The sequence below is a fragment of the Takifugu rubripes genome, chromosome 11 (assembly GCF_901000725.2).
Source record: "Takifugu rubripes chromosome 11, fTakRub1.2, whole genome shotgun sequence".
In the NCBI taxonomy this organism is placed as follows: domain Eukaryota; kingdom Metazoa; phylum Chordata; class Actinopteri; order Tetraodontiformes; family Tetraodontidae; genus Takifugu; species Takifugu rubripes.
The window spans coordinates 6,105,796-6,130,704 of record NC_042295.1 but is presented as its reverse complement, the minus strand read 5'-3'; the positions used below and the strand labels follow the sequence as shown (position 1 = coordinate 6,130,704).

Genomic DNA, 24,909 nt, shown 5'->3' with positions numbered 1-24,909 from the left:
AACGTGAGCATTGAAGTCACCCAGGAGGACGAGGGAGCCCCCAGAAGGAGCACTCTACAGCACTCCCTCTAAGGACTCCAAAAAGGGTGGATACGCTGAACTGCTGTTTGGGCCATAGGCACAAACAACAGTCAGGATCCATCCCCCCACCCGAAGGCGAAGGAAGGCTACCCTCTCATCCACCGGGGTAAACTCCAATATACAGGCACTGAGCTAGGGAGCAACGAGAATTGCCACCCCTGCCCGTCGCCTCTCACCATCGGCAACTCCAGAGTGGTAGAGAGTCCAACCCCTCTCGAGAAGACTGGTTCCAGAGCTCTTGCTGTGCGTCGAGGTGAGGCCAGCTATATCTAGTCGGAACTTCTCAACCTCGCGCACCAGCTCAGGCTCCTTTCCCACCAGAGAGGTGACATTCCATGTCCCTAGAGCCAGTTTATGCAGCCGGGGATCAGACCGCCAAGGTCCCTGCCTTTGGCCGCTACCCAACACACAATGCACCCGACCCCCTTGACCCCTCCTGCAGGTGGTGAGCCCACGGGAAGGGGGTCCCATGTTGCCTCTTCGGGCTGTGCCCGGCCAGACTCCATGGGCAGAGGTCCGGCCACCAGGCACTCACCAATGTGCCCCACCCCCAGGCCTGGCTCCAGGAGGGGGCCCCGGTGACCCACATCCGGGCAAGGGAAACTTAGGACCGATGTTTTTACTCGTCATAAGGGGGTCTTGGGCTATGCTTTGTCTGGTCCCTCACCTAGGACCTGTTTGCCATGGGTGGCCCTAGCAGGGGCATAAAGCCCCAGACAACGGAGCTGCTAGGATCATTGGGACAGGCAAACCCCTCCACAACGATAAGGTGGTAGCCCAGGAGGGGTGTGGCCAAATTAACCAAGAATAACAGCATTTTAGATCCACGTATCCCATCTTCCCTTAGTGGTGAAGGCTTCAGGAGCTTCTTCACTGACAAAGTTCTAACTAGCAGGCCATCCCAACAACTGGACCATCACCAGATGTGCTGACTGTGGGAACATACATGGTCTCCAACGAGCCCTTAAACTCCTTCACCCCTATATATTTTTCTGAGGCGTCTTCGCTAATTCAGAAATCCAAGTCCACTGTGTGTCTTTTAGATCCCATCCAAACACACTTGTTGAAGGACATTTTACCAATGATAGGCAGTTCTATCCTGGACCAGATCAGTGGTTCTTTAGTGACAGGTTATGTACCCCAGTCTTACAAGGTAGCAGTGATTAAGCCGTTGCTTAAAAAACCATCACTGGATCTTGACAAATTAGCAAATTATAGGCCGATATCCAACCTTCCTTTCGTCTATAAAATTCTTGAGAAGGTGGTGGTGACTCAGTTACTGGAGCACCTGCAGAGGAACACCCAGTTTGAGATGTTTCATTCAGGCTTTAGAGCTCACCACAGCAGAGAAAAAGCACTTATTAAAGTTACTAATGATCTTCTTGTAGCTTCAGATCATGGACTGGTTTCTCTGCTGGTTCTGCTGGACCTCAGTGCAGCTTTTGATACAGTTTGGCATTTAAAGGACAGCACTAGACTGGTTTGGATAGTATTTATCTGATAGATACCAGTTTGCTCATGTCCATGGCGTTCCCCGTCACAGCTGCGGGCAATCATGCCCGTGAGCCGCCTCGCCCGCACACCTGTTGTGCATCAGGACTCTAATGAGCACTCATCTTAAACCCCGGAGGCACACCTGCTCTCTGCCAGATCGCTGCCTGCCCGGTTCCGACCTTGCCTGTTCCTGACCATTCTGTTTAGCCTGCTCCCCTGTAAACTCTGTCTGCCTTCTGCCCGATCTCGACCTTGCCTATCCCCGACTATTCTGTTCTGCTCACTCCCCGGCGAATCCTGTCTGTTGTCTGTGTTCGACAATAAAGCGGTGTTCAGCCAGACTCGTGTGTCGCATTTGGGTTCTTATCTGGTTCCTGACAGTTCCCTCTTCATACAGTAGGGTTAGCCTTGGAGTTCCACAAGGTTCTGTACTTGGACCAATCCTTTTCACCTTGTACATGCTTCTCTTAGGAAACATTATTTGGCAGCATGGGATAAATTTTCATTGTTATGCTGATGACACTCAGTTATATTTATCCATAAAACCAGAGGAGACAGAGCAGTTGGTGAATCTTCAGACCTGTCTTAAAGACATAAAGTCTTGGGAATCTTCAAATTTCCTTCTCCTTAACTCAGGAAAAACTGAGAACATGGTGTTTGGTCCTGAACCTCTCCGGGATAGATTAGATCACCTGATCACTCTAGATGGTATCTCCCTAGCATCTAGTCTCTCTGTGAGGAATCTTGGAGTAACCTTTGACCAAAATCTGTCCTTCAACTCACATGTTAAAATAGTCTCAAGAAGTGCCTTTTTTCACCTGAGAAACATTGCAAAGATCAGGAAGCTACTAATGCGGCATGAGGCTGAAAAGTTAGTCCATACATTTGTTACTTCCAGGCTGGACTATTGTAATTCTTTATTATCAGGGTGTCCAAACAACTCTTTAAGAAGCCTCCACGTGATCCCAAATGCTGCAGCCAGAGTTCTGACAGGTATTGACAAAAGATATCACAATAATCCTGTACTGGTGTCTCTTCATTGGCTGCCCATTAAATTTAGAATAATCTTTAAAATTCTTCTGACTTACAAGGTCCTCAGAGGCCTAGCTCCTGCCTGGAAGAGCTAGTGACACCTTATCATCCAAATAGACCACTCCGATCTCAGAATGCTGGTTTACTTGTGGTCCCCAAAGGCTCTAAATGTAGAATGGTGGGCCAAGTATTTAGCTACCAGGCCCCACTGCTGTGGAACCAGCTCCCAGTCCAGGTATGGGAGGCTGACTCGATCTCTACTTCTAAACCTTCCTCCTTGAAAAAACTTTTTATCACTAATTCTGTAGTTCCAGTTATCATTGACAGACAAATTATCATACTTAGAGGGTTGTCTAATTATTAGGTTAACATCTTAGTTATGCTGCTATAGGCCGAGGCTGCCAGGGTCCAGAAGCATGATCACCTGAAAGACCTCTGTCACCTCCTGGGTCAGGGCTGCCTCTCCTCTACTCTCGAAGTAGATCAGTGATGATGTTATTTCTTGTGTAGTTTATCTGCTCCCCCACCCCACCCCCTCTCTGTATTCATCTACAGGTATCGCCGCCTTCTTAGTTGTATGCTGACCTACTGACTTCCAACCCCGCTGACCCACTCAACTCTACCGGCAGTTTATTATAATTAATATAATTCATGAATTTCTGTGATCTCTGCCTCATCTCTCTTCTACCTGTCCTCCCCCTTCTCCTCGCTCTCTACACAGCTGGCCATCAGCAGGAGGGTCCTCCTGCATGAGCCCAGTCCTACTCAAGGTTTCTTCCTGTTAAAGGGGAGTTTTTCCTTGCCACTGTTACTTGTTAGGGGTCAAGGATTCTGTAAGGCATCTAGGAACAATTCTGATTGTAACAGACTCTATATAAATAAAGATTGATTGCTTGCTTGCTTGATTGATTGACTGACAACAAAAGCACTTGGACAGGATGCTAACCCTAACCTCACAAGACAACAAAAGCACTTTGCCAGGACCCTAACCCTGTCCCCAACCCTACTGGGTGGAAACCTGATGGAACCCAACTTGAAGTGCTCAATATGTGGACAACAACACATCAGCTCCAGACTCAACCGAATCCCACAGTCATAGTAATTTTAAAGAGGGGGCATGATGCCTTCTGTTTAAAAGCCACTGTTACGACTTGGCTCAAAGTTGTAACAAAAGGAGGGAATCAGCACACAGAAAGATCAAATTATCTGGATATGTTTATTAAGAAACCCAAAGAGTGCTGAAATAAGGATTCAAACCCAAACTAAAATGATGAAAAGGCCATGAGGTATGGTGGCAGCAGCCCAGCCAGAAAGAGAGACAAAGGAGAACCGCTCCTTTTATGCCCTCTGGCTCCTCCCAGCTCGCAGGTGAAACCAGTCTCACTGACGACCCACCCAGTCTCTGGGTAAACAAAACAAAACACAAGGGCGGGCCATCACACCACACTTTGGTCATCATTGCAAGTGAGGTTAATTAAGACTTCCCTTTTTCAAGTCAGCCATCGATTAACTAAGAAATGTGTCAATAAATACCGTAGGATGATGTTTCTTCTTGTCTTAGGGAACCTTATGACATTGATGTCGTTATTTTTTTGGCTGGATTTGTCTCGTCAAAAGGCCTGAAGAGCAGCAGAGCCCTTCAGCAATTGTAGCTCTTTATTTTATTGCCTAAGTTAGAATATAACTGTGACAACCCTGTACATCTAATGTGTATCTATGGCAACCATCAGCATTCCCTTTTATTTTGAAGTGGCGTTGAATAATTGATTTGCCAACTGTGAAATGAGGAGCATTTTACCTTCTTTCATGCCATTTTAAAGAATATTTAGATGCTCTTGAATACATATAGATGCATCCCCCCCCCAGCCTCAGATTACAACGTGTTTATTCATAGCACATTTCAGTTCTCCATGACATCAGATCCAAATGTTGTTTCAACACTATTTTTGATATTTGACTTCCGTATTTTCAAGACCATAAGGTGCACTGTATTAAAAGGCGCAGTCTCAGTTATGGGTGCTATTTCTGTATTTAAAACATACATAAGGTGCACCGTATTTTTAGGTGCATGCTAAAACATACAGTAAAAATGATAACGGAAGTAAAACAGTGAGTTTCGACACATTTATTGAACAAAATATTCATTCTTCCGCCACAAAACCATCAAAGTTTTCATCTTCTGTATCTGAATTAAACAGCTGCGCTATTTCAATGTTTAACATCCCGAATTCCTCTTCTTCATCATCTGAATCAGACTCACCGACCGGTTCTGCTTCAGCGTTGATGCCAACTTTTGTGAAAGCTCTTACAATACATGAAGACAGTATCATAGCCCATGCATCTACAATCCATCCGCATATGGTGGCATAACTTGCCCGCCGCTGCCTCATAGATTTGGCTGGGTGTGGTTATCTTGTTGCGGCAGTAGGTGCGGAAGATGGCCACCCTCTCCTGGTAGTCTGCGGGCAACCGCTGCGCAACAGTTGTCCTTGCGCGTATGGAGAGATGCAGCCTCCTCATAAGGTGAAAACACTAAGATTGCTCAATTGCCATTTTCAGCCGCAAAGAAGAGAAGGAAAGAAACAAACGCCACAGTGTTTCGATCCCCTATCTGTCCGGGGTCTCTAAGAAATTTAAGAGGATCCTCCTAAAACATGACATACCGGTGTAGTTTAAACCCAGCAACACACTCAGACAAAAGCTGGTACACCCGAAGGACAAGACACTAAGACATAAACAATGTAATGTTATTTATGCTGTACAGTGCCAGGAGGAATGCAAGGAACTGTAGATTGGTGAAACCAAACAACCCCTCCACAGAAGAATGGCACAATACAGACATGCCACATCTTCAGGTCAGGACTTAGCAGTCCAATTATACCTAAAGGAGAGCGTGCACTCCTTTGAAGAAAGCCAAGTACGGGTACTGGCCAGAGAAGATCACTGGTTTGAGAGGGGTGTCAAGGATGCTATCCATGTCAAATTGGAAAAACCATCTTTAAACAGAGGTGATGGGCTAAGGCACTTCCTATCACCCACATACAATGCAGTCTTCCACTCCTTCCAACAATAAACCAAACGTTCACACTATTTCAGGAGACCTGGTGACTCATCACCATATGAGCCAACAGACAAATGAGAGACACACCAACTGAAACTGGGTGAAGGACCTTGCCAAGGACTCTCAGGTGACCACCCAGATCATTAACATGATAATGGTCCACAAGGGCTATATTTTCAAGCTCTGTCCCCAGCGAGTTCAGAACTGAAGAAGCCTTCTGGATAGAAGGCGAAACGTCTTCAAGAGAAAAAAAACAGTCCAGTTGACACAGAAAACTTACCTTGGATAACTAGTTAGGTGATCAACTTCCATGTACACAAGTGTCTTGGCCAATAGAACCAGGCAAATGGCATTGAATGCATTACAGAAAAGAGAAAGAAGACAAAAACATGACCCTCTCCTGCTCTCTTGCTTGTCTATATGGGTATGATTGGTTGAGCAGGTTGGTGATGGTGCTTTCAGCTCCACTTTGTGTCTGGGAGGCCAAAGAAGGAATTGTATTATCTATCTCTATTGTGGTGACTGCTGATATTATTCTGCATTTTCTTCTTGGAACTCGCTTCAGAAAAAGCTGATATTAGCCACCTTTGGATGCCTGTTGTTATGAATTTTATTACTATCTTTCCTGTTAATGCCTGTCAGAAAATTCCATCATAACATCATACCAGTCAAATTAACAATTCCAACTTCATTTAATCTATTAAAAATAAAACCACAAATAATTTATTGTTTAATATCATGTATCTAAATTCGGGTGTCCCTGTCACCATCCTTGGAACCTTTTTAAATGTTTAAAAGACCTTGAAGCTGGAATATATCATTCCAGCTGACTGTAGCTTGCACTGCTTTCTTAGCAGACTTCCCTTGAAAAATATGACATTGCATCTCACTAGGACCAATCTGATTAAATAAAGGCTAAAAAAATACAACCAGGGGTCTTCTCATGTCTTGTTCCCCGATGGTGGAATGCCTCCAGCTCTCTGTGAGAGCAGGAACAACCCCTGTCTATCTTCAAAAACCCCTTGAAGAGAGAGTACTTCTAAGAGCTCCTGCTCTCCTAACAGCATTTCTCTTTCTCCTCCTCTCTCTCCTCTCCTCTTTATGTCCCTTTCCTCTCCTCTTTCTCTCCAGACCTCTTCCCTGGTAGTTGTTAGTTGTACCAGGTAGTTTAGGACTGTAAGCCAGTATTTCATGCACATTGGTCTCAGTTGCCTGGTGGCTTGATCAGGTCTGTAACTGTAAGTCTCTTTGGACAAAAGCATCTGCTAAAGGACTAAAATGGAAATGATTGAGCACATTGATTTGCGATAAGTCTGTGCTGTGTTGAAGCAGCAAATTCAACAGTGGATTTTCCGTGGAGCTTAAACATTCTTTCGTTTTCATGTGACCCAATGTTTCATTTGGGACCTGATCCCTCCACTCCATGTTAGCTGATCACAGTGGAGACAGGAAACAATTAAAGCTGATTTTGCTGTCACAATATTACAGATATTTTTGATCAGAGGTCAAAAGGTCGCAACTTTTGTATTTGGTAAATGTTTGAATCTCATCTAAAGCTGTGGTGTTTTGATGCTTTGGGTCAAATTATTGTCGACCCCCATCCACTCTCTAGCTACCATGGCAACATGGCAGAGATTCTAGATGAGCATCAGCTGCTTACAAGCATTACTGTATACACACGTGTCACACACAAACCATCAAACAAGCCTGACATCATTATTAAGTCAAATAAAACATACCGAAATGATTGGAAATCCTGCTGTTAATCCAACATTGAAGCTTTAGGCTCTCTTTCCGAGTAGCAGAATAAAACATATGTTCTAAAGCATACTTTAATTAGTGTTTCATTATTTAATCACATAATTTGTCTTTCATTATTTAATTTGTTCATGACTTTTATATTAATTATGAATGGAAATCTGACTCATTTCTGCTTAAAATTGTGGTGCTTTGTTTCAATCTCCCAGTGAGCATTTTTATCCTCCAAAAAGAAACTCAATTGATACCTGTTTTCACAAAGCTGCACACTGTAAATATTTTGTATCTTATCAAATTTCCAATAAGATTTTAATGCCATTTCTTACCATGGCATTAGTAACAAAGACAAGGTGGCCATATTATTATGATTATTAGATGGGTAAAAGATTGAGATTAAAAGTCTCTTTGGCTACTGGATTCTAAACTGATGCCAATGTTCAACCAAAACACAGGAACTCACTGAGCCAAATGTCAGAAACGTCACAGAGTGAGACAGCAGCACTAGAGAGGAATGTAATGATACAATGATAAAAGACCTGTGTGTGGCCTGCAGTGTACTTATGTGAGTTGGACTGCTCTGTACACGAGTCACCTCCCAATAACCAGCACAGCGACAGGTGAACAGCCAATGTGCACAAGCGGAAGCAGGTTCACCTTTACTTATCTATCCACACTCTACTTCCTTTGGAACAGTGCTCGCCACACTCATCTACATCCTGGTTCTGCCTTCATCTCTGACTTACCCTATTCTGTACAGTTCTCTTTTATAAAGGACAACTTCAAATGCCCACTCTGCTCACACTGCCGTGATGTTCACAGTTCTAACAGTATTAGTTCTAACTTCTAGTCTAGACTGCCAGGGTACAGCAGCACCACACAAAGAACAATTTCCTTCATAATTGCTTGGTTCATGGTTGCATGTGTGATGCATGGTCTTTCTGAGGTACCTGTCTCATCACACCACGACATCTTTGATCTAAGTGTTGTCCTTTGTCCCTCCATCCCTTTCCTGTTTTTGTTCCATATACAGGTACCCTGAAATATTTGTTCTGTGTCAGCTCACTGACTCCGAGCAGCTCTGTGTTGCTCAGTTCATCTGTGTGCTGGAATACTTATAACCTGGACTCTGGTTCTATCTCCCCGTTACCTTCGGCTGCATTCAACAGGATGGTCCCCTATATGCTGGGGGTAGGGTCAGGGTTTGTGAAAGTGCCTAAAGGAAATTTTGATTCTAAAAGATATTATATATCTTAATTAAAGCAAATTATGGTAATATAAGTCTCTCTCTCTCTCTCTCTCTCTCTCTCACTCACACACACACACACATAAAATACTGCAGTTATTGCCACTGATCAAGAGAGTGATGGTAATGGAGTTGCTAACTGTGAGTTTAGTGTTCTAGAAGACTTGCTAAAGAATGTTGGGAGCAGTCAATCAAGACAGTTGTTGGCTTTCAGGAGGCAGAATTTCATCCACAGACTCAGGTTAAAACTTCTCATTTGACTATTTGATTTGGGAGACAACAAATGTGTTTGACAGGAATTTTTATCTACAAACAGTTTAGTTTAGAGGGAGAAATGAAGTGCATAGTTTTGATCCACAATGTAGCACACTGCCCTTTTCAGGAACTTGACCAGACCCAACACAGCAACTGTTTGAGCTACACACTTTGTTATCTTCAGGGCAGTAAAAGCCATACTGGGAGGTCTCCGGGCAGCTCTGTCAATAATATCAATAAGGTATTCAAACTCATTTTGTTTCTCTTCCTTACTATTCCTCCTTTTGATGGTCAGGAAAATCAAATTAGAGTGAACTTTGAATGCAGTACAATTTTATATCTTTGTATTCAGTCCTGATAAGAGATTTGATTTGTTTTTAATTTGAACTGCAACAGAATCGTTGGGTAAAAGGATGGGTACTAACCGGAGACTTCCATTCCACTCTCCTGTGGGCTCTGTGTAAATGTACCATAGTTAACTGTAAAAGGTTCAACTTTGGCATCAGGCTCTATGTTACTGGAACACTGATGCTAAACCAGTCATACAAATTGAAAAACCACAAAGAAGCAAAGGAATCTAAAGGATAGGATGTTAGCAGAAAATGTTTGAAGCATCCATGATGATTAGACAGGGTAGGGTTCTTGGTAGAGTTTGGAAGAAGAAGAAAACCAAAGAAGAAAACCAAAGAAGAAGAAAACCAAACTGTGTGATGATTTAATGTGAGCTGTGTGAACAAATGAAGGGAGAAAGGCATGATGTGGTGAAAGCAGGTCACATTTTTATTGCTTTGTACATAAACATGTCAACTCTCTTACTCGACACACTGAAAATTGTAAAATTACTTGCTGATGTAATGAACCTTCATGTACTATTACATCTTTTCTGTCTCTTAATTCTGCTTTATATGTATTACCTCAGCAGCCTCCAGGACTTTCACTTTATATCTACATTTTTTCCAAGCAATCCAGCACTTACACAGTGTCTCTTTGTATCAGTGTCACTCACACAAGTCAGTTTCATTTTAAGTAGTGTGCTATTTATTAAAATTAAGACTTCCACCAAATCAAAGTGAACATTTTTACCTCTGGAGCCAGTGAAAGCTGCAAAAAGGTGCACAAACAATGAAAGAGAGAAGCAAAACCACAACCAAACCCTGCCATGCCCGTAACATAGTAGAATGGGTCCAAAAGGAGGTGATGTCAATGTTTGGGGAACGTGCATATGCTACATACAGTATATATGACGAGTCAGATGACAGGTGATAAACTGTTAATTATGCCCACAATTCGTGATATTGACTATGTTCAATAGTGACTGGCTGAGTTGTCAAAAAATCAGATTAACTAATGTGACTAATGCGACTACTCATTTTGTGTAATCCCATCATTTCAGTTTGCATTCTAAGAGTCACAGTACCCTCTCATCCACCGGGGTAAACTCCAACTTGGCACTTGGCACCAGGACACCTTAGGCCGCAGATCGATGATCGACTTTGTGGTTGTGTCATCGGATTTGCGGCCGCATGTTCTGGACACTCGGGTGAAGAGAGGGGCGGAGCTGTCAACTGATCACCACCTGGTGGTGAGTTGGCTCCGATGGTGGGGAAGGATGCCGGACAGACCTGGCAGGCCCAAACGTGTTGTGAGGGTCTGCTGGGAACGCCTGGCAGAGTCCCCTGTCAGAAGGAGCTTCAACTCACGCCTCCGGGAGAGCTTTGACCATGTCCCGGGGGAGGCGGGGGACATCGAGTCCGAGTGGACCATGTTCCGTGCCTCCATTGTTGAAGCGGCTGACCGATGCTGTGGCCGCAAGGTGGTTGGTGCCTGTCGTGGCGGCAATGCCCGAACCCGCTGGTGGACACCAGTGGTGAGGGATGCCGTCAAGCTGAAGAAGGAGTCATATCGGGCCTTACTGGCCTGTGGGACTCCTGAGGCAGCAGATAGGTACCGGCGTGCCAAGCGGAGTGCAGCTACGGCGGTTGCTGAGGCAAAGACTCGGGCATGGGAAGAGTTCGGTGAGGCCATGAAGAACGACTTTCGGACGGCCTCGAAAAGGTTCTGGACCACCATCCGGCGTCTGAGGAAGGGGAAGCAGTGCACTGTCAACACTGTGTATAGTGGTGATGGTGTGCTGCTGACCTCAACTCGGGATGTTGTGGATCGGTGGAAGGAATACTTCGAGGACCTCCTCAATCCCACCAACACGCCTTCCAGTGAGGAAGTAGGGCCTGGGGACCTGGAGATGGGCTCTCATATCTCCGGGGCTGAAGTTGCCGAGGTAGTCAAAAAACTCCTCGGTGGCAAGGCCCCGGGGGTGGATGAGATCCGCCCAGAGTTCCTTAAGGCTCTGGATGTTGTAGGGCTGTCGTGGTTGACTCGACTCTGCAACATCGCGTGGACATCGGGGGCAGTACCGCTGGATTGGCAGACCGGGGTGGTAGTCCCTCTTTTTAAGAAGGGGGACCGGAGGGTGTGTTCCAACTATAGGGGGATCACACTCCTCAGCCTCCCTGGTAAGGTCTATTCAGGGGTACTGGAGAGGAGGGTCCGCCGGATAGTCGAACCTCGGATTCAGGAGGAGCAATGTGGTTTTCGTCCTGGGCGTGGAACAGTGGACCAGCTCTACACCCTCAGCAGGGTCTTCGAGGGTGCATGGGAGTTTGCCCAACCAGTCCACATGTGTTTTGTGGACTTGGAGAAGGCATTCGACCGTGTCCCTCGGGGGGTCCTGTTGGGGGTCCTCCGAGAGTATGGGGTGTCGGGCCCGCTGATACGGGCCGTCCGCTCCCTGTACGATCGGTGCCAGAGTTTGGTCCGAATTGCTGGCAGTAAGTCGAACTCGTTTCCGGTGAGGGTTGGTCTCCGCCAGGGCTGCCCTTTGTCACCGATTCTGTTCATAATTTTTATGGACAGAATTTCTAGGTGCAGTCATGGTGTTGAGGGGATCCGGTTTGGTGACCTCAGGATCGGGTCTCTGCTTTTTGCAGATGATGTGGTCCTGTTGGCGTCATCGGCCCGTGACCTCCAACTATCACTGGATCGGTTCGCTGCCGCATGTGAAGCGGCTGGGATGAAAATCAGCACCTCCAAATCCGAGGCCATGGTTCTCGACCGGAAAAAGGTGGAGTGCCTTCTCCGGGTCAAGGAGGAGATCCTGCCCCAAGTGGAGGAGTTTAAGTACCTCGGGGTCTTGTTCACGAGTGAGGGAAGAATGGAGCGGGAGATCGACAGGCGGATCGGTGCGGCATCCGCAGTAATGCGGACTCTGCACCGGTCCGTTGTGGTGAAGAGAGAGCTGAGCCGAAAGGCGAAGCTCTCGATTTACCGGTCGATCTTCGTTCCTACCCTCACCTATGGTCATGAGCTTTGGGTAATGACCGAAAGAACAAGATCACGGGTACAAGCGGCTGAAATGAGCTTCCTCCGTAGGGTGGCTGGGCTCTCCCTTAGAGATAGGGTGAGAAGCTCTGCCATCCGGGAGAAGCTCAGAGTAAAGCCGCTGCTCCTCCGCGTTGAGAGGAGCCAGATGGGGTGGCTTGGGCATCTAGTCAGGATGCCCCCTGGACGCCTCCCTGGTGAGGTGTTCAGGGCATGTCCCTCCGGTAGGAGACCCCCGGGGAGACCCAGGACACGTTGGAGAGACTATGTCTCTCGACTGGCCTGGGAACGCCTGGGGATCCCCCCGGATGAGCTGGAGGAGGTAGCTGGGGAGAGGGAAGTCTGGGCTTCTCTCCTTAGGCTGCTGCCCCCGCGACCCGACTCCGGATAAGCGGTAGTGGATGGATGGATGGAGTCACAGTACAGTGGTAGTAGTTCTATATTCATCATGTGATTGCATGACATGAGGGAGGGCTTTTTTACTAAATTCATACACTTTACATTGTCATCATGTGCCAGCATCAGCAAAGTCAGCAAATTTGACAGGTTTGGAAATTGGTGATTCAGCTAATATTTGGCAAAAAACAAAACAAAACAGAATTTAGAGGGATACGTAATAAAAGAGCAGAGTGTCAGGCAAATGTCCTGTTTTAATATAGTCAAATAGAGACTATAGACTAGACTAGAGAGAGACTATCTGTTGTTGATAGAAATGGCACATTCCTGAAGGCACATTCCTGAAGGCATATTTACCCCACGTGCTTTTGCAAGGCAAAATCACTTTTGACAAAGTCATGAAGGAGTCTTGTGATGATAAAATGGTGATCCCTTAATCAGATGCACACCAAATACATACATGGAGCGAAATATGGGTTCCCCTAGAAAAGACATAAAATAATTTGGCCTGAGGGACATTTTCAACTAAGGCATGTTCTGGAATTAACATCGCAGGTGGGACAGGAAGTCAGTGTGCTGTTTGGTGTAGGATAGCTCCCACACAGAACATGGACAGCAACGGAGAGAGTTAAAGCTAATGCTCAAGGTAAAGGCAATAAGAGCATCTAGAAGCAGCTCAAGGTTCCTGTGACTACATATTATTCATGAATTTAAGGTCCACGGGACTGTAGTTATCATTGCCCAAAATGCACACTATGGATTGTGAGAGAAAGCCAGAGTACTTGGAGAGAACAACCTGAGGACAACCTTACCAGTACCACTGCACCATCTGGGTGAATGTCATTAGCATGAGACTCATTTTTATCTGTAATATAAACGCACTGCACACTGCAGTACATGTAGAGTACAGAGACATACATGCGTGCACATGTTTTTACTTCAGACAAGACTTCTCTGAGAATATGCCACACCAATTAACTGACATCTTGTACAACCTAATGATGGGCTGGTGAATTTAAAAAAGAAGCCATCAGAGCTATTTTGTTATAAGCCACCACAATAATTATACTGATTGGGCTTGGTCTGCAATCATGCATGAACACATGTGAACACACGCACACACATACACACATACACACACACACACCACCAGCTGTCCGGTACACATAAGCAAGCAAATGTGCTGCTAGTAACAAAACATCCTGCTTATGCTTGGTCTTTCTAAATACAACTGCATAAACATGATCGGCCGTTAATTCTACTGGCCTCTTTGATAAAAAAAAAACAGCCCCCTAGTGAAGTGGAATCAACCATCAACCTCAACAAAAGGATGTAGATAAACAGGGACTTACAGGGTTGTTCAGATGTTTTAAACTTCCACTCATCTATTCTTCAGAGCTTATTACATGTCTGTTATATCTCTGCCAAAATTCTGATTCTCTGGATAGAATTGCTGTTCTGGTTCCGCCTCTTGCCTAACATCTATCATGAATACATAACAAATGGGTGGATGGGTGGATCATTAAATTAACAGCACATTTAATAGCTGTATGAAATATATCTCAATGTATATTTTCATTCTCTAGAAACAGTTTTTATTACTTTATTAGCATCCTGGGAAAAACTACACCCAGTAGGTTTCTACACAAAACTTGCTCCTATGACGTGTCCTAGAAACCAAAAATGGAGCATTAGTTCTCATTTTGGGGAAGGGAGTTGTGGTTCTGATACATTCACAAACATTTTTGTCTCATAAACTTTCTCTTGCTCCATTTCTGCCTTTCAATAATTCCGCTGCGCTGTCTACTGTGTTGCCATGGCAACAAGCCAGGTGGGGGCTGTGCAGCACACATCACACCCGCTCACACAGCTCCCCAGAAGAGTGAGTACAAAAATGTATCCTTTATGGGTTTTCTGGAGTTGAATAGAGATATCTGTCAAATGTAGATTTTAATTTAAGACCATTGCAATTGAAGGAGATCATAAAGAGGATATACTCTTACACTGTTCTGAGGGTTATTGTAGGATCCATGCAGCATTTCTTTTTTCTTTTTTTTGTATTTTATATTTAAGAACAAAATGGAAAAAATCAAATGGTGACTTGTTTTCCATTGTTTTTAACTGTTTCCAAGATAGCCAGGTCAAAGTTCACATTCTTCTTGCAGACAAATTTATCAACAAGCACTAAATTATGCTGTCCAGTTTTACAATAGGTCATTTAACACTTTCAGCCTGACCATTTCCACTCATTACAGTTATCTAAACAACAGTCATGTCAAGGAAGGGTCAGCTGACTGCTTATCTTTATTACACTTACTAATGATTATATTATCCCTAACATCCAAACAAATTCTATTATAAAACAGAAATTATACAAAAAACAGAAAATTCTCTTCACAACTCACAGGCAAAATACTAGATGATTTCTGTGGCCCCATTTCTGCACAACTTTGGGCAGTACTGGAGGCTCATGAGGGTCCAGGTAGCAGAGAACTAGGAGGTGTAGGAAAACTGGAAGCACTATGAGTAGATGGGCCCATGTCCTGTCAGATGGGATTTGATGATTCACAATGGAGGCAGATCAGGGCAGAGTTTAATACCTAGATTGCTTACAGATGTAGGCCACTTGGACATTCTTCTGGCCCAGGCAAAACAGGTATAAACCCAAACAAGCCCCTATAGTAAATGCTACACTCACTTTCTACCGCTTGTTCCTCCACTGAGGGTCGCAGGGGGACTGGAGCCTATCCCAGCACAATGGGCAGAGGCAGGGTACACCCTGGACTGGACGCCAGTCAATCACAGGGCTAACACATACAGACAAACAACCATTCTCTCTCACACTCACACCTATGGGCAATTTTAGAGTTTCCAATTAGCCTAATCCCCAATCATGCATGTCTTTGGACTGTGGGAGGAAGCCAGAGTACCCGGAGAGAACCCACGCAGGCACAGGGAGAACATGCAAACTCCACACAGAAAGTCCCCTCAATCCCAACCGGGAATCGAACCCAGGGCCTTCTTGCTGTGAGGCAACAGTGCTAACCACCACACCACCGTGCCGCCCTGTAAATGCTACATTTGGCCCAAATATTCCAAAACAAACAAGGCCCATCTTTGGCAAATATGTGGGAGAGAAGACAGTGGCCACCTATGGTTTAATACACATGGCCCACCTTTGTGGAAACTGCTAAAATAGGGTAAATTAGCATTGACTAATCTAGATGTTAACCCAACGAGGCCCACACATAACATGATTCATACATTGTGAAGTACAAATGTGCCAGTACAATATAAGATAAGATGCGATAAGCAGATATTCTTTTTTTGGTCCCATTATGGACAAATGGACAGCATTGCAGCAGAAACAACAGCAGGAACTGTGACTTATCAAAGCCGAAACTGATAACTGTTTTTGCATCTATATTTAGAACCTTTGAAAGGCACAGCCTTACACACACATGTTGTGGCTATTGTGGCAAGAAGGAGGCAGCGATGACAGATAGCACAGAGAAAGAAACTTCACCATATCTGGACTGTCAGAAACCAACACAGTGGAGACGTATCGTCTATCCAGCAAGGCCCCTGTTAAGCTGCTGGATGAGCTTAGGGCAGATCCGGAGCCAGTCCCAAAACATGGAAAAACTCTTGGCAATGCTGCATTTTCTGGAGCATTCCAGCACCATCGCAGTTAGTGTCTCCCAGAGGAGTCTTTCTGGTCTGTCTCCATGGTGATGGCCAGTAGCACGCTCAAGACCCTCATTTAAATAGGGCGGTCCACATTGCATGTACAATTTATACATGCAATCATAGATCACCTGTAACACGCCCACTCATTTTTTGGTTTGCTCAGGCAATTTTCGCACTTCTTATTTGGGATTCTAATGTGATAAGCAAATATATTACTCATGTCCCTGACCCTAACCCTCTATACATGTGGCATCTACTGTTTGTCTGTCCGTCCCAGGGAGACAGATCCCTAATCTGTGGCTTTCCTACAGGTTTTTTCTTTATCCCTAAAGTTTTTTTTTAAGTTTTTCCTCACCCAGCTTGGTGGTCTGACAGAGAAGGTCACAACTGTGCCGCACTGCCAAAGCAAAAATGTTTGTGATTTTCGGTTCAAAATAAATTTGATTTGATTTGATTTTGAGTAAAAACTAAACAGAATTAAATACAATTAACAATGGAAAAGAGGAGTAATCCAACTGAACATTGGAAAACTACAGAAAAGGAATCAGGCAAATGGTAGAAAACAGTTACGTACTGAGTTAATCACACGAGATTTAAAACAGCACATAAGATATTTGAAGATGAGTAATCTTACACAACCCTAACACTAACACACACGCATGCACACACACTCATAGTTCAAATGTCTCTGTATTTAATCTCTGTCTATTTATTTATTTATTTTTGCCTGGTTCAGAAGAGCTAAATTAAGGGTTCATTAAGCAGCTCATTTCCTGTTCATTATTACAGATGTCCTTTCAAATGTATGATGCTAAATGAAGGATGAGAGACAGTTATGTGGTTGTTGAAATTCATTAATGAGTAGATTCCTCCAAATATGGAGGTGGATACTTTCCTGGCAAGAAAAGGTTAAAACTGGTTCAGAGTTAAGTCGCGATTTCTAGATTATTCAACATCAAGTCAAACATCTGTCTTATTGAAAAAGTCAGCTCAGACTATTTTACAGCAGATATTCATCAACGCTTTAAGTCTAATGTTGAAAAACAATCAACTGCTATTAAAACATCTATGTGCCTGGTATTTGAGTCCCTTTAAATTGACCTATGCTGTCCTAAACTATGGAGAATTCACAAATACTTATTCATCATGGGTGCATTTTAAATTAACAGTACAGAAGAAATATTATTTACTGTATAGTGGGAAAGCAACCATGTAATAAATGAACCAAGTAAAGACATAGGCAGCAGTCACAATACAATGGAAGACTAGAATCATGCATGCATTTAGGTCTTTTTATGTCTCCTGAGGTTTTATCTCAGCACAGTAATTCGTTAATGGCTCAGTAACCTGCTAAGACCTAAGGGAATTCTAGAAAAAATGCAATTAATACATTCAATGTGCAAATGTTTCTGTGCGTGTGTGTGTGTGTGTGTGTGTGTGTGTGTGTGTGTGTGTGTGTGGGAGAGCAAGAGAGAGCAATCTTGTAAATTTAAGCCTCCAGACCAGAAGCACTATAGATATTGACTATTATTATTATAACTATTATTGCTAGATATGTTGGGAAACTGTAAAGATGAATAAGTGATGAATAAGAATAATAACTTTTGTAAATAATGATTTTCATTATTATCATTTTCTGTTGACTTTTGTAAATAATGATTTTCATTATCATTATCTCACTACTCTGAGCATTCGAATTCAACCACAGCATGTGTTTTGAACACCCATAAAGTTCATCATTTGTTTGAACTCAACAAATGATGCTATACTGTGCAACATTCCAGATTAAAAATTTAAAAAGACAACAAATGGCATTATTGGCTGGGGAAGAATCATGCCTTTGTTATCACTCAGAAGTGACTATTGACTTCTGGACCACTGTTAACTATGCTGGCAGCAATAAGCTGCCATATTACGTTAAAGTTACCACTTCTGGATGATGCAATCAGTCGTAGCTGATCAGCAAATCCTACAAATGGAGTCAAAGTAACTGAATTTGGCCTTCCCCAAGAACTTTTGTAGTAAACTAGTCTATAGGACACTAGAAAGATGGATTGGGCCTTTTTTTGCTAATGGCATTTCCTTTTGAACTGAATAAGCAACTATTCAATTCCATAATATTTACACTTCAAAATGTCAGTTTTAGTTTAACAGAAGTTCCACGTCAGTGGGGACACATTCAAAAGATTGGTACCAGCAGCACTGAAGCCAGGTTTAAAGAAATACTTTGCTTCAGTAATCAAATACACATTGCTGCATAGTGATGACAGTTAAAATGCAGGGAAAGGCACATTCGAATGACTCGATTCACAATTTATTCAAGTGCAGTAAAAAATAATTACCTTTCTCTTAGAAGGGTGACATCGACAATGATGATGTAGATGATTGTGATGAAGATGAGCATTATGGAGATGACAATACTCTTATGACAAGAGATACACAGCACTAATCACTGAGGGAAGAACAGCAAAGAGGCAGCCAAAGCATCAGAACAGTAATAACACACATTGTTCCAGTCCTTCCAGTCTATTTTGTCCTGTGCACGTAGAACAATATCATTTAGAACATTTTTATTAAAAAACTAAACAGACACTTATTTTGCATACTCATAAAATCATATGTATGTATGTACATGTGTGCGTGTGTGTGTTACACTCCCTCACAATAAAAAGTAATTTGTGTTGATCCAATCTTTCTCAATACTGACAGTGTAATTGTGTACTACTGATGTGTTATTATGATTTATCAAGTTTTAGGACATGTTATTATGCAAATGCTACTGCTATTTACAGTAATAAGCTCTTCAGTGTTCTCCTGTGTGGCTCCACTGACCTGCCAATGAGGAGAAACTCTCCAACCAGTCCTTGTCGCCTCATGGCCATTAGGATGTTGCGGACAGTCATGCCCTCACAGAAGCACACCACCACCCGGGCTTTGGGCAAGTGAGCCCTGAGCCGCTCCAGCAGTCGGTCAAAGCTCTGCTCGCCAGCGTTACTCCAGATTTTGCCTGGGAAAATGTACAACATACAAGCAAACTGGCCTATCAAAGTCCTATCACTTACAACTTCTCACACAATTTGCTACGGAAATGTCATATGTTGATAGAAAATGTTACACTATTGCATGTACACAGATAAAATATATACAATTGTGATGTACCATTTGTTCATTTTGTCTTACCAGAGTGAGCAATACAGATGCCCTCCTTGGCTGCCATATCTTTGAATGCTTCCATGCCACTTTCACCATAGTTACCTAGGAAAAAAAATCAAACATACACATTAGAACATTTAATCATTCAATCATTTGACCAGACCTTTATAAAAATAGATGAGTTTATCCACACAAAATATGAAAATGTGATCTTGAGGTCTACTTTATCAATACTGAGATTATTTATGGTGTGATTTATGATAAATGATGATGGTTTTTATTCATATTTTGTCATCATGCTGAAAACGTATAACTTACTATATTAGAGTTTAGTTCTGTTGCTTTGGGAGGTTGCTAAAATAATTATACCTTTAACTTTAGTTGTGATTTTTGGTTTTGGGACTCTTTTGGGACTTTGTTAAACAATAAAATCAATCAACAATGTTCACCTTGTGATTAGCTGGCGACTTGTCTGGGGTTTGGTTCACCAGCGTAAAAGCGTCAATTTAGCCAATGCACTACTTTTATATTTAACCCTTCTTGCCAGAGAAACTGGGTGACCTGGAATTTCTGCTAATGCAGGTTTGTGCACACTGGCAAAGCACATGATGATTCCCTAAACTTTTGCTTATGTTCATCTAATTTTTATCTCTTGGTTTCCTGTGTTGGAGAAATGGGCAAAAAGGATGGAGATGGAAGAAAATCTGAGGGTGGGAGAGTGATGCCAACACGCTGAAGAGGTAGAGTTAGGTGTCATCTGTTTAACAGTGAACTGTGATATTGTATAATAAACCTTCAGTATGAAACCACCCTTTGGACTATATTATATATTTGTAGAAGAGTTAATATACACGATAATGCTTATTGTGGGATATACAATTTATTTTTTTCTTGGAAGATGAAGGGTAGATTAGGAATAGGACAGGGATTATTAGATTCAGTAGAATCCATGCCAGGTTTTTTTGTTTTGTTTTTTTAACCATTGCTGCAGGTGTGGACAGTGAACATTGTGGCTCTCATATCATGTTTTATGTCTTTTATGGAGTCTCACAGAATTAGAATTTTTTTTTTAAAAAAAACAAATAGGACAAAAAAACCATACATGACACAAATATTGCTGTTGTCTCATTTGATTTTGTCTTTCCTACCTTTTGCTTATTTTTGTATCTTTGCCCTCACATAGTAGCAAAAAAACCCTATAGACTGTGGAATGTGTGAGTTTTGTGGAGCACAAAGAGCAGGAGTGTCCCAACTGGACACAGAGAGTTGGCCAGGATTGGTGTGTATTGGGTGGGGGATTCTATGGTGGTCCAGCACCAGGGGAACAGTGAGAAGCTCCATGTAAGAAGCAGCAGCAGCACAGAGAGTTGGACGTTGTGAGCACCATCAACACTGAACAGAGGTGCATGAAGAGTATCAGTGAGGATAGTGCTAGGGACCTTAGAGAGAATCCCAATACTGTTCTCAGGGGCTGGTTCTGGTCAGAAGCTCTATGAGCTAAAGAAACCTCAAGGTTATTCCACTTATGGCTAGCCAGCTCTGGAGCAGAAGGTGGCCAGATGCATTAACATGGTGGCTAATACTGGGGCACTATGTTTACTATGTTTTGCTAAACATGGGAAAAACATGTGATGTCTTATCCACAAAGGGATGGGAAAATAACTGAAATACATGCAAAATGTCTGCTGGTTGATATCTGGGACACCAGAGTAAAAGTCAGAAGCTGGACCAAGAGCTACTGCTCCTTTACCTACAAGCAACCCTGCCAAATATGGCAATAAAACTGAATAGAATCCGAAGAAATATTAACTACCCCCACCCCCATTCCCTGCTACAGCAACAGATGTAGAAACAAATGCAACATGTGTTGAAATGGGTTGAAGTTACAAGAAGAGATACAACTGGAAGGGATGCTCTCTGTCTGTCTGTAGGTATGAATGAAAACCTGATAAGAGATTAATATATTTAGACATACATGGTCAATTTTCAGAGCTTAGGTTTACCAGTGTTCAACATCAAATGGCTTAACTTGATTACATTCATGGAATATAATGATACACGATTTTAAAATGAATACAAAATATACCTGGGAATGAGTCTCTATTGCACCCACTGTCGTAGCACTCATGCCCGAGACACACACACACACACACACACACGCACGCACGCACGCATGCACACTGTTCGGACCAACAGGGTTCAATAGAATATTTAAAAGAAGACCTATAATTTGGGAACATTCATATTTTTACCAAGAGTCAATAAAACTTGATATGGAAAATGATGTTGATAAAGAGACTATCATATATATTCATATATCATTGTATTTAATTCTCTGTTATGATGCAACAGACTTTGCACACCTCCTGCCATTCTTCTCTAAAGTTCATCTCAAACTGTGACATGGTGATAATAAGCTTTCATGTGTCTTTAATTGAAGCGAGGCTTCCTTCTGGCCAGTTTGCCATAAAGCCCAGATTGATGGAGAGAATGGACATGGACAGCCAACATCTCAGCTGACCTGCTGGAACTTTATCCCTTTTACACTCAGGACATTGAGGTCTTTGTCATAACTCTCACTAAGACTGTTTTCCTCCAGCCGTTCAGCTTTGTTGGACAGACAGCTTTGTTGAACAGACAGCATTTTAAGACCCAATAAATAATGTAGAATGGCAAGAGTTTGTGGCCGTACCTTCAGTATTAATAGCAGATACATAGCTCCAGCTGTATCGCTTGACAATGTCGACCATTGCTCTGGCTTGTTGAGCATCTGAAGGCACCACCCGCATAAAGTACTTATACAGGCTCTGAAACCATGTAAATCAAATAAGTGAGCAGCTACTGTAAACCAAAGCCAATAAAACTATTAATTTTTCTGCAGGTTCTTGGTCTCACTTTATCACTGAGGTCCATACTGGTGGCAGAGTAGGCAATCTGTGGTATATTAAACAGCTGTAGAAGGTTCTGGACCTGGATGGCCACTGAGCTAGATCCTGGCCCAATTAATCCCACAATTGGTTTCTTACCCCGCATTGGCGTGGCAGATGGGTCAGAGCATTTAATCTGAGTTCCTCCGCCTCCTCCAACTACCCAAGACCCCCCACCACCCCACTCCTCAGCCTCATCTGAAGAGACCAGTGAATCCCGTATAAACTCAATGCTTTGCTCCAGAGCCACTGCTGAGTGCCAACATGAGTCACGAATCTCACAGCCCAGTGTGATGTTCGGAAGAATATTGGGGTCAGAGTTGATGCGGTCCAGAGTGTGCATCATGGCCTCCACGCGCTGGATGCCATACTGTTCTCGCACGGCTCCACATTTGCGCTCATGCACCTGTGAAAATACGGAACAAGTTGGAATTGGAGAACAGGTTTATTATATATCATATATTATATTTTATGTTGATATTCATGTTTTGGCCTTTTGAACTGCTTTTTCCCATTTGTGAACAGTACACAATGGGTGAAGGTAGGGTCCACCCCTGGATGAGTTACAAGTTCATCGCCAGTTCAGGGCCCTATCTGAGCATTTGTGGGTTCGGTACCTTGCTCAAGGGTACCTCGGGAGTGCTCTGAAGTGGTTCTGGCACCTCCCCTACTACAGGACACCCTCCATGTTTTGACCGCACTGGTGCTTAAACTAAGAACCCTCCTCTTCTCGGCCCAGTCCTAAATAGACTGAGCTGCCACCACCACACAAAACTTAAATTTCAAAATTAAAGCATTTCACTGATTAATACTTATTTCACTGTGTTTTAAAAAGCATTTTTCCCATGTTTTTAATTGTTGTTGAGGATGGAAGAAGCTTAATAATCAGTTTGTTACTAAAGGTTCATGGTGAATGGCAAATTTTATTAGATGTTGAAAATTAACGAGGCAATTTTCCCCATTGTATGTATTTTTAATAGACCTTATTTCACCTAATATTTTGGAGAAGTTTTCCAATATTATTTAAGGCTGGTGTAACTTGAAAACAAACCACAATAGCCAAATTTCTAGAACTGTGACATCTAAAATAACCAATAGGCAAATCAAGAAGTAAAAACCTAAAATGACCTTGTCTGCAGGAGGCTGATGATGTACAGAGAACAAGGCACCAATGATGATGTCACCAGGAATGTGTGCTACAACTCGCCGTTCGCTGGATTGGGTAGCCTGATAATGTCCCACCCAAACAGACAGGACTAAGAGCAGATCAATCATTACGCCCATCTCTTCAGCTCACAGTATAGCAGCAGATCAGGACTTTTCCTGCAGAATGGTCACAGTCTTGTCATCCAAAAAACACCAATCCTGACCATCAGCTCGTGGCACTATGTGTCATTCTTCACTCCTTCAACTTGTTCTCCTTTGCTTTTCATCCAGATGTCAAAGAGTTACCACTGTAGCCAATCGCAGCAGTGTAGCAAAGTAATCTGAGGGATCAAAGAGAATCAGGGTTTATGAGGATATAAAACATCTGAGGAATAGTCAGTCACAACTCAAAGTATTATCATTGCCTCTGGTTAGCTGCATTTACCTTCACCCTTCTCTTTAACTACACTTTCCAGAAGAAGGTCGGTTTCATCAAACAGTATATAGAGCTCTTTTTTGTCTGTCTGTCTGCCTGTTTTGTCTCTCACAAACTTTGGTTACCGCAGACATTTTAGATTAATTACCAAAAAAACTGTGTGAACTGTGCGACAACTGAACAGAAAACATGACAGCCCGCTACACATTTTTGCTGCTCCCTGTTGCCTTCGGTGTGCACCCAAACCACAGATGCACATTTACAGGACCCATGGTACCAACCCATGGCTCACACTGTTACCATGGCTCACACTGGTACCATGTTGTCATGGTACCAAAATGGTACCATGACAACATGGTACCAGTGTGAGCAATGAAGAGTGCAGAATCATAAAAGAAAAGTTGTCTAAAAGCATCTGCAGTAATATTTGGCTGTGGGATAATTTGAGGAGATCAAAAACAGTCACAACTCCTCTTTCTTTCTTTATGTTTATGTCTGTTTAGATGAGACCCTAGTGTCACTGTGGAGCATAGCTGAACAACCGAATCAACAACAGGTGTGTTGTTCCTCAAACACCATCACTTCTCCTCTACCAAGTTCCAATACATCTTTTTGCAAGAAGGATTTTAATTTTTTTTGCATTCCTGTTGTGTGAGTCTCTATGAAAGGAATAAATGCACACAGGAACATCTTCTCCATAGAAGAAGAAAAATCTCTGCAACTGATGCAACCATGTCCCTCTTTCATTTCTCTCTTCTTGCACATTTAATTAATCATTTAATTTTCAACACACATTTACTCCCACTCGCCAATAATTATTTCACAACACGTCTGTTCACATAAGCTGAGATAAGTGCTT

General features: G+C 43.0%; 1 protein-coding gene across 6 annotated transcripts in view; it reads right to left on the bottom strand.

The window, feature by feature from the left end:
- grm5b (glutamate receptor, metabotropic 5b) overlaps positions 1–24,909 on the bottom strand; it is a 49,685-nt gene that overhangs the window by 23,502 nt on the left and 1,274 nt on the right. For 4 of the 6 annotated variants that reach the window (XM_029844002.1, XM_029844006.1, XM_029844007.1 and 1 more), the window contains exons 2-6: positions 23,597–23,955; positions 22,437–22,874; positions 22,234–22,348; positions 19,569–19,643; positions 19,221–19,395 (exon numbers count right to left, since the gene is read on the bottom strand). In XM_029844002.1, the coding sequence (XP_029699862.1) occupies positions 19,221–19,395; positions 19,569–19,643; positions 22,234–22,348; positions 22,437–22,874; positions 23,597–23,752 (959 nt within the window). In that variant the 5' untranslated portion in view covers positions 23,753–23,955. The remainder of the gene's footprint in view (positions 1–19,220; positions 19,396–19,568; positions 19,644–22,233; positions 22,349–22,436; positions 22,875–23,596; positions 23,956–24,909) is intronic. The other 2 variants (XM_029844003.1, XM_029844004.1) reach the window with 2 other exon arrangements.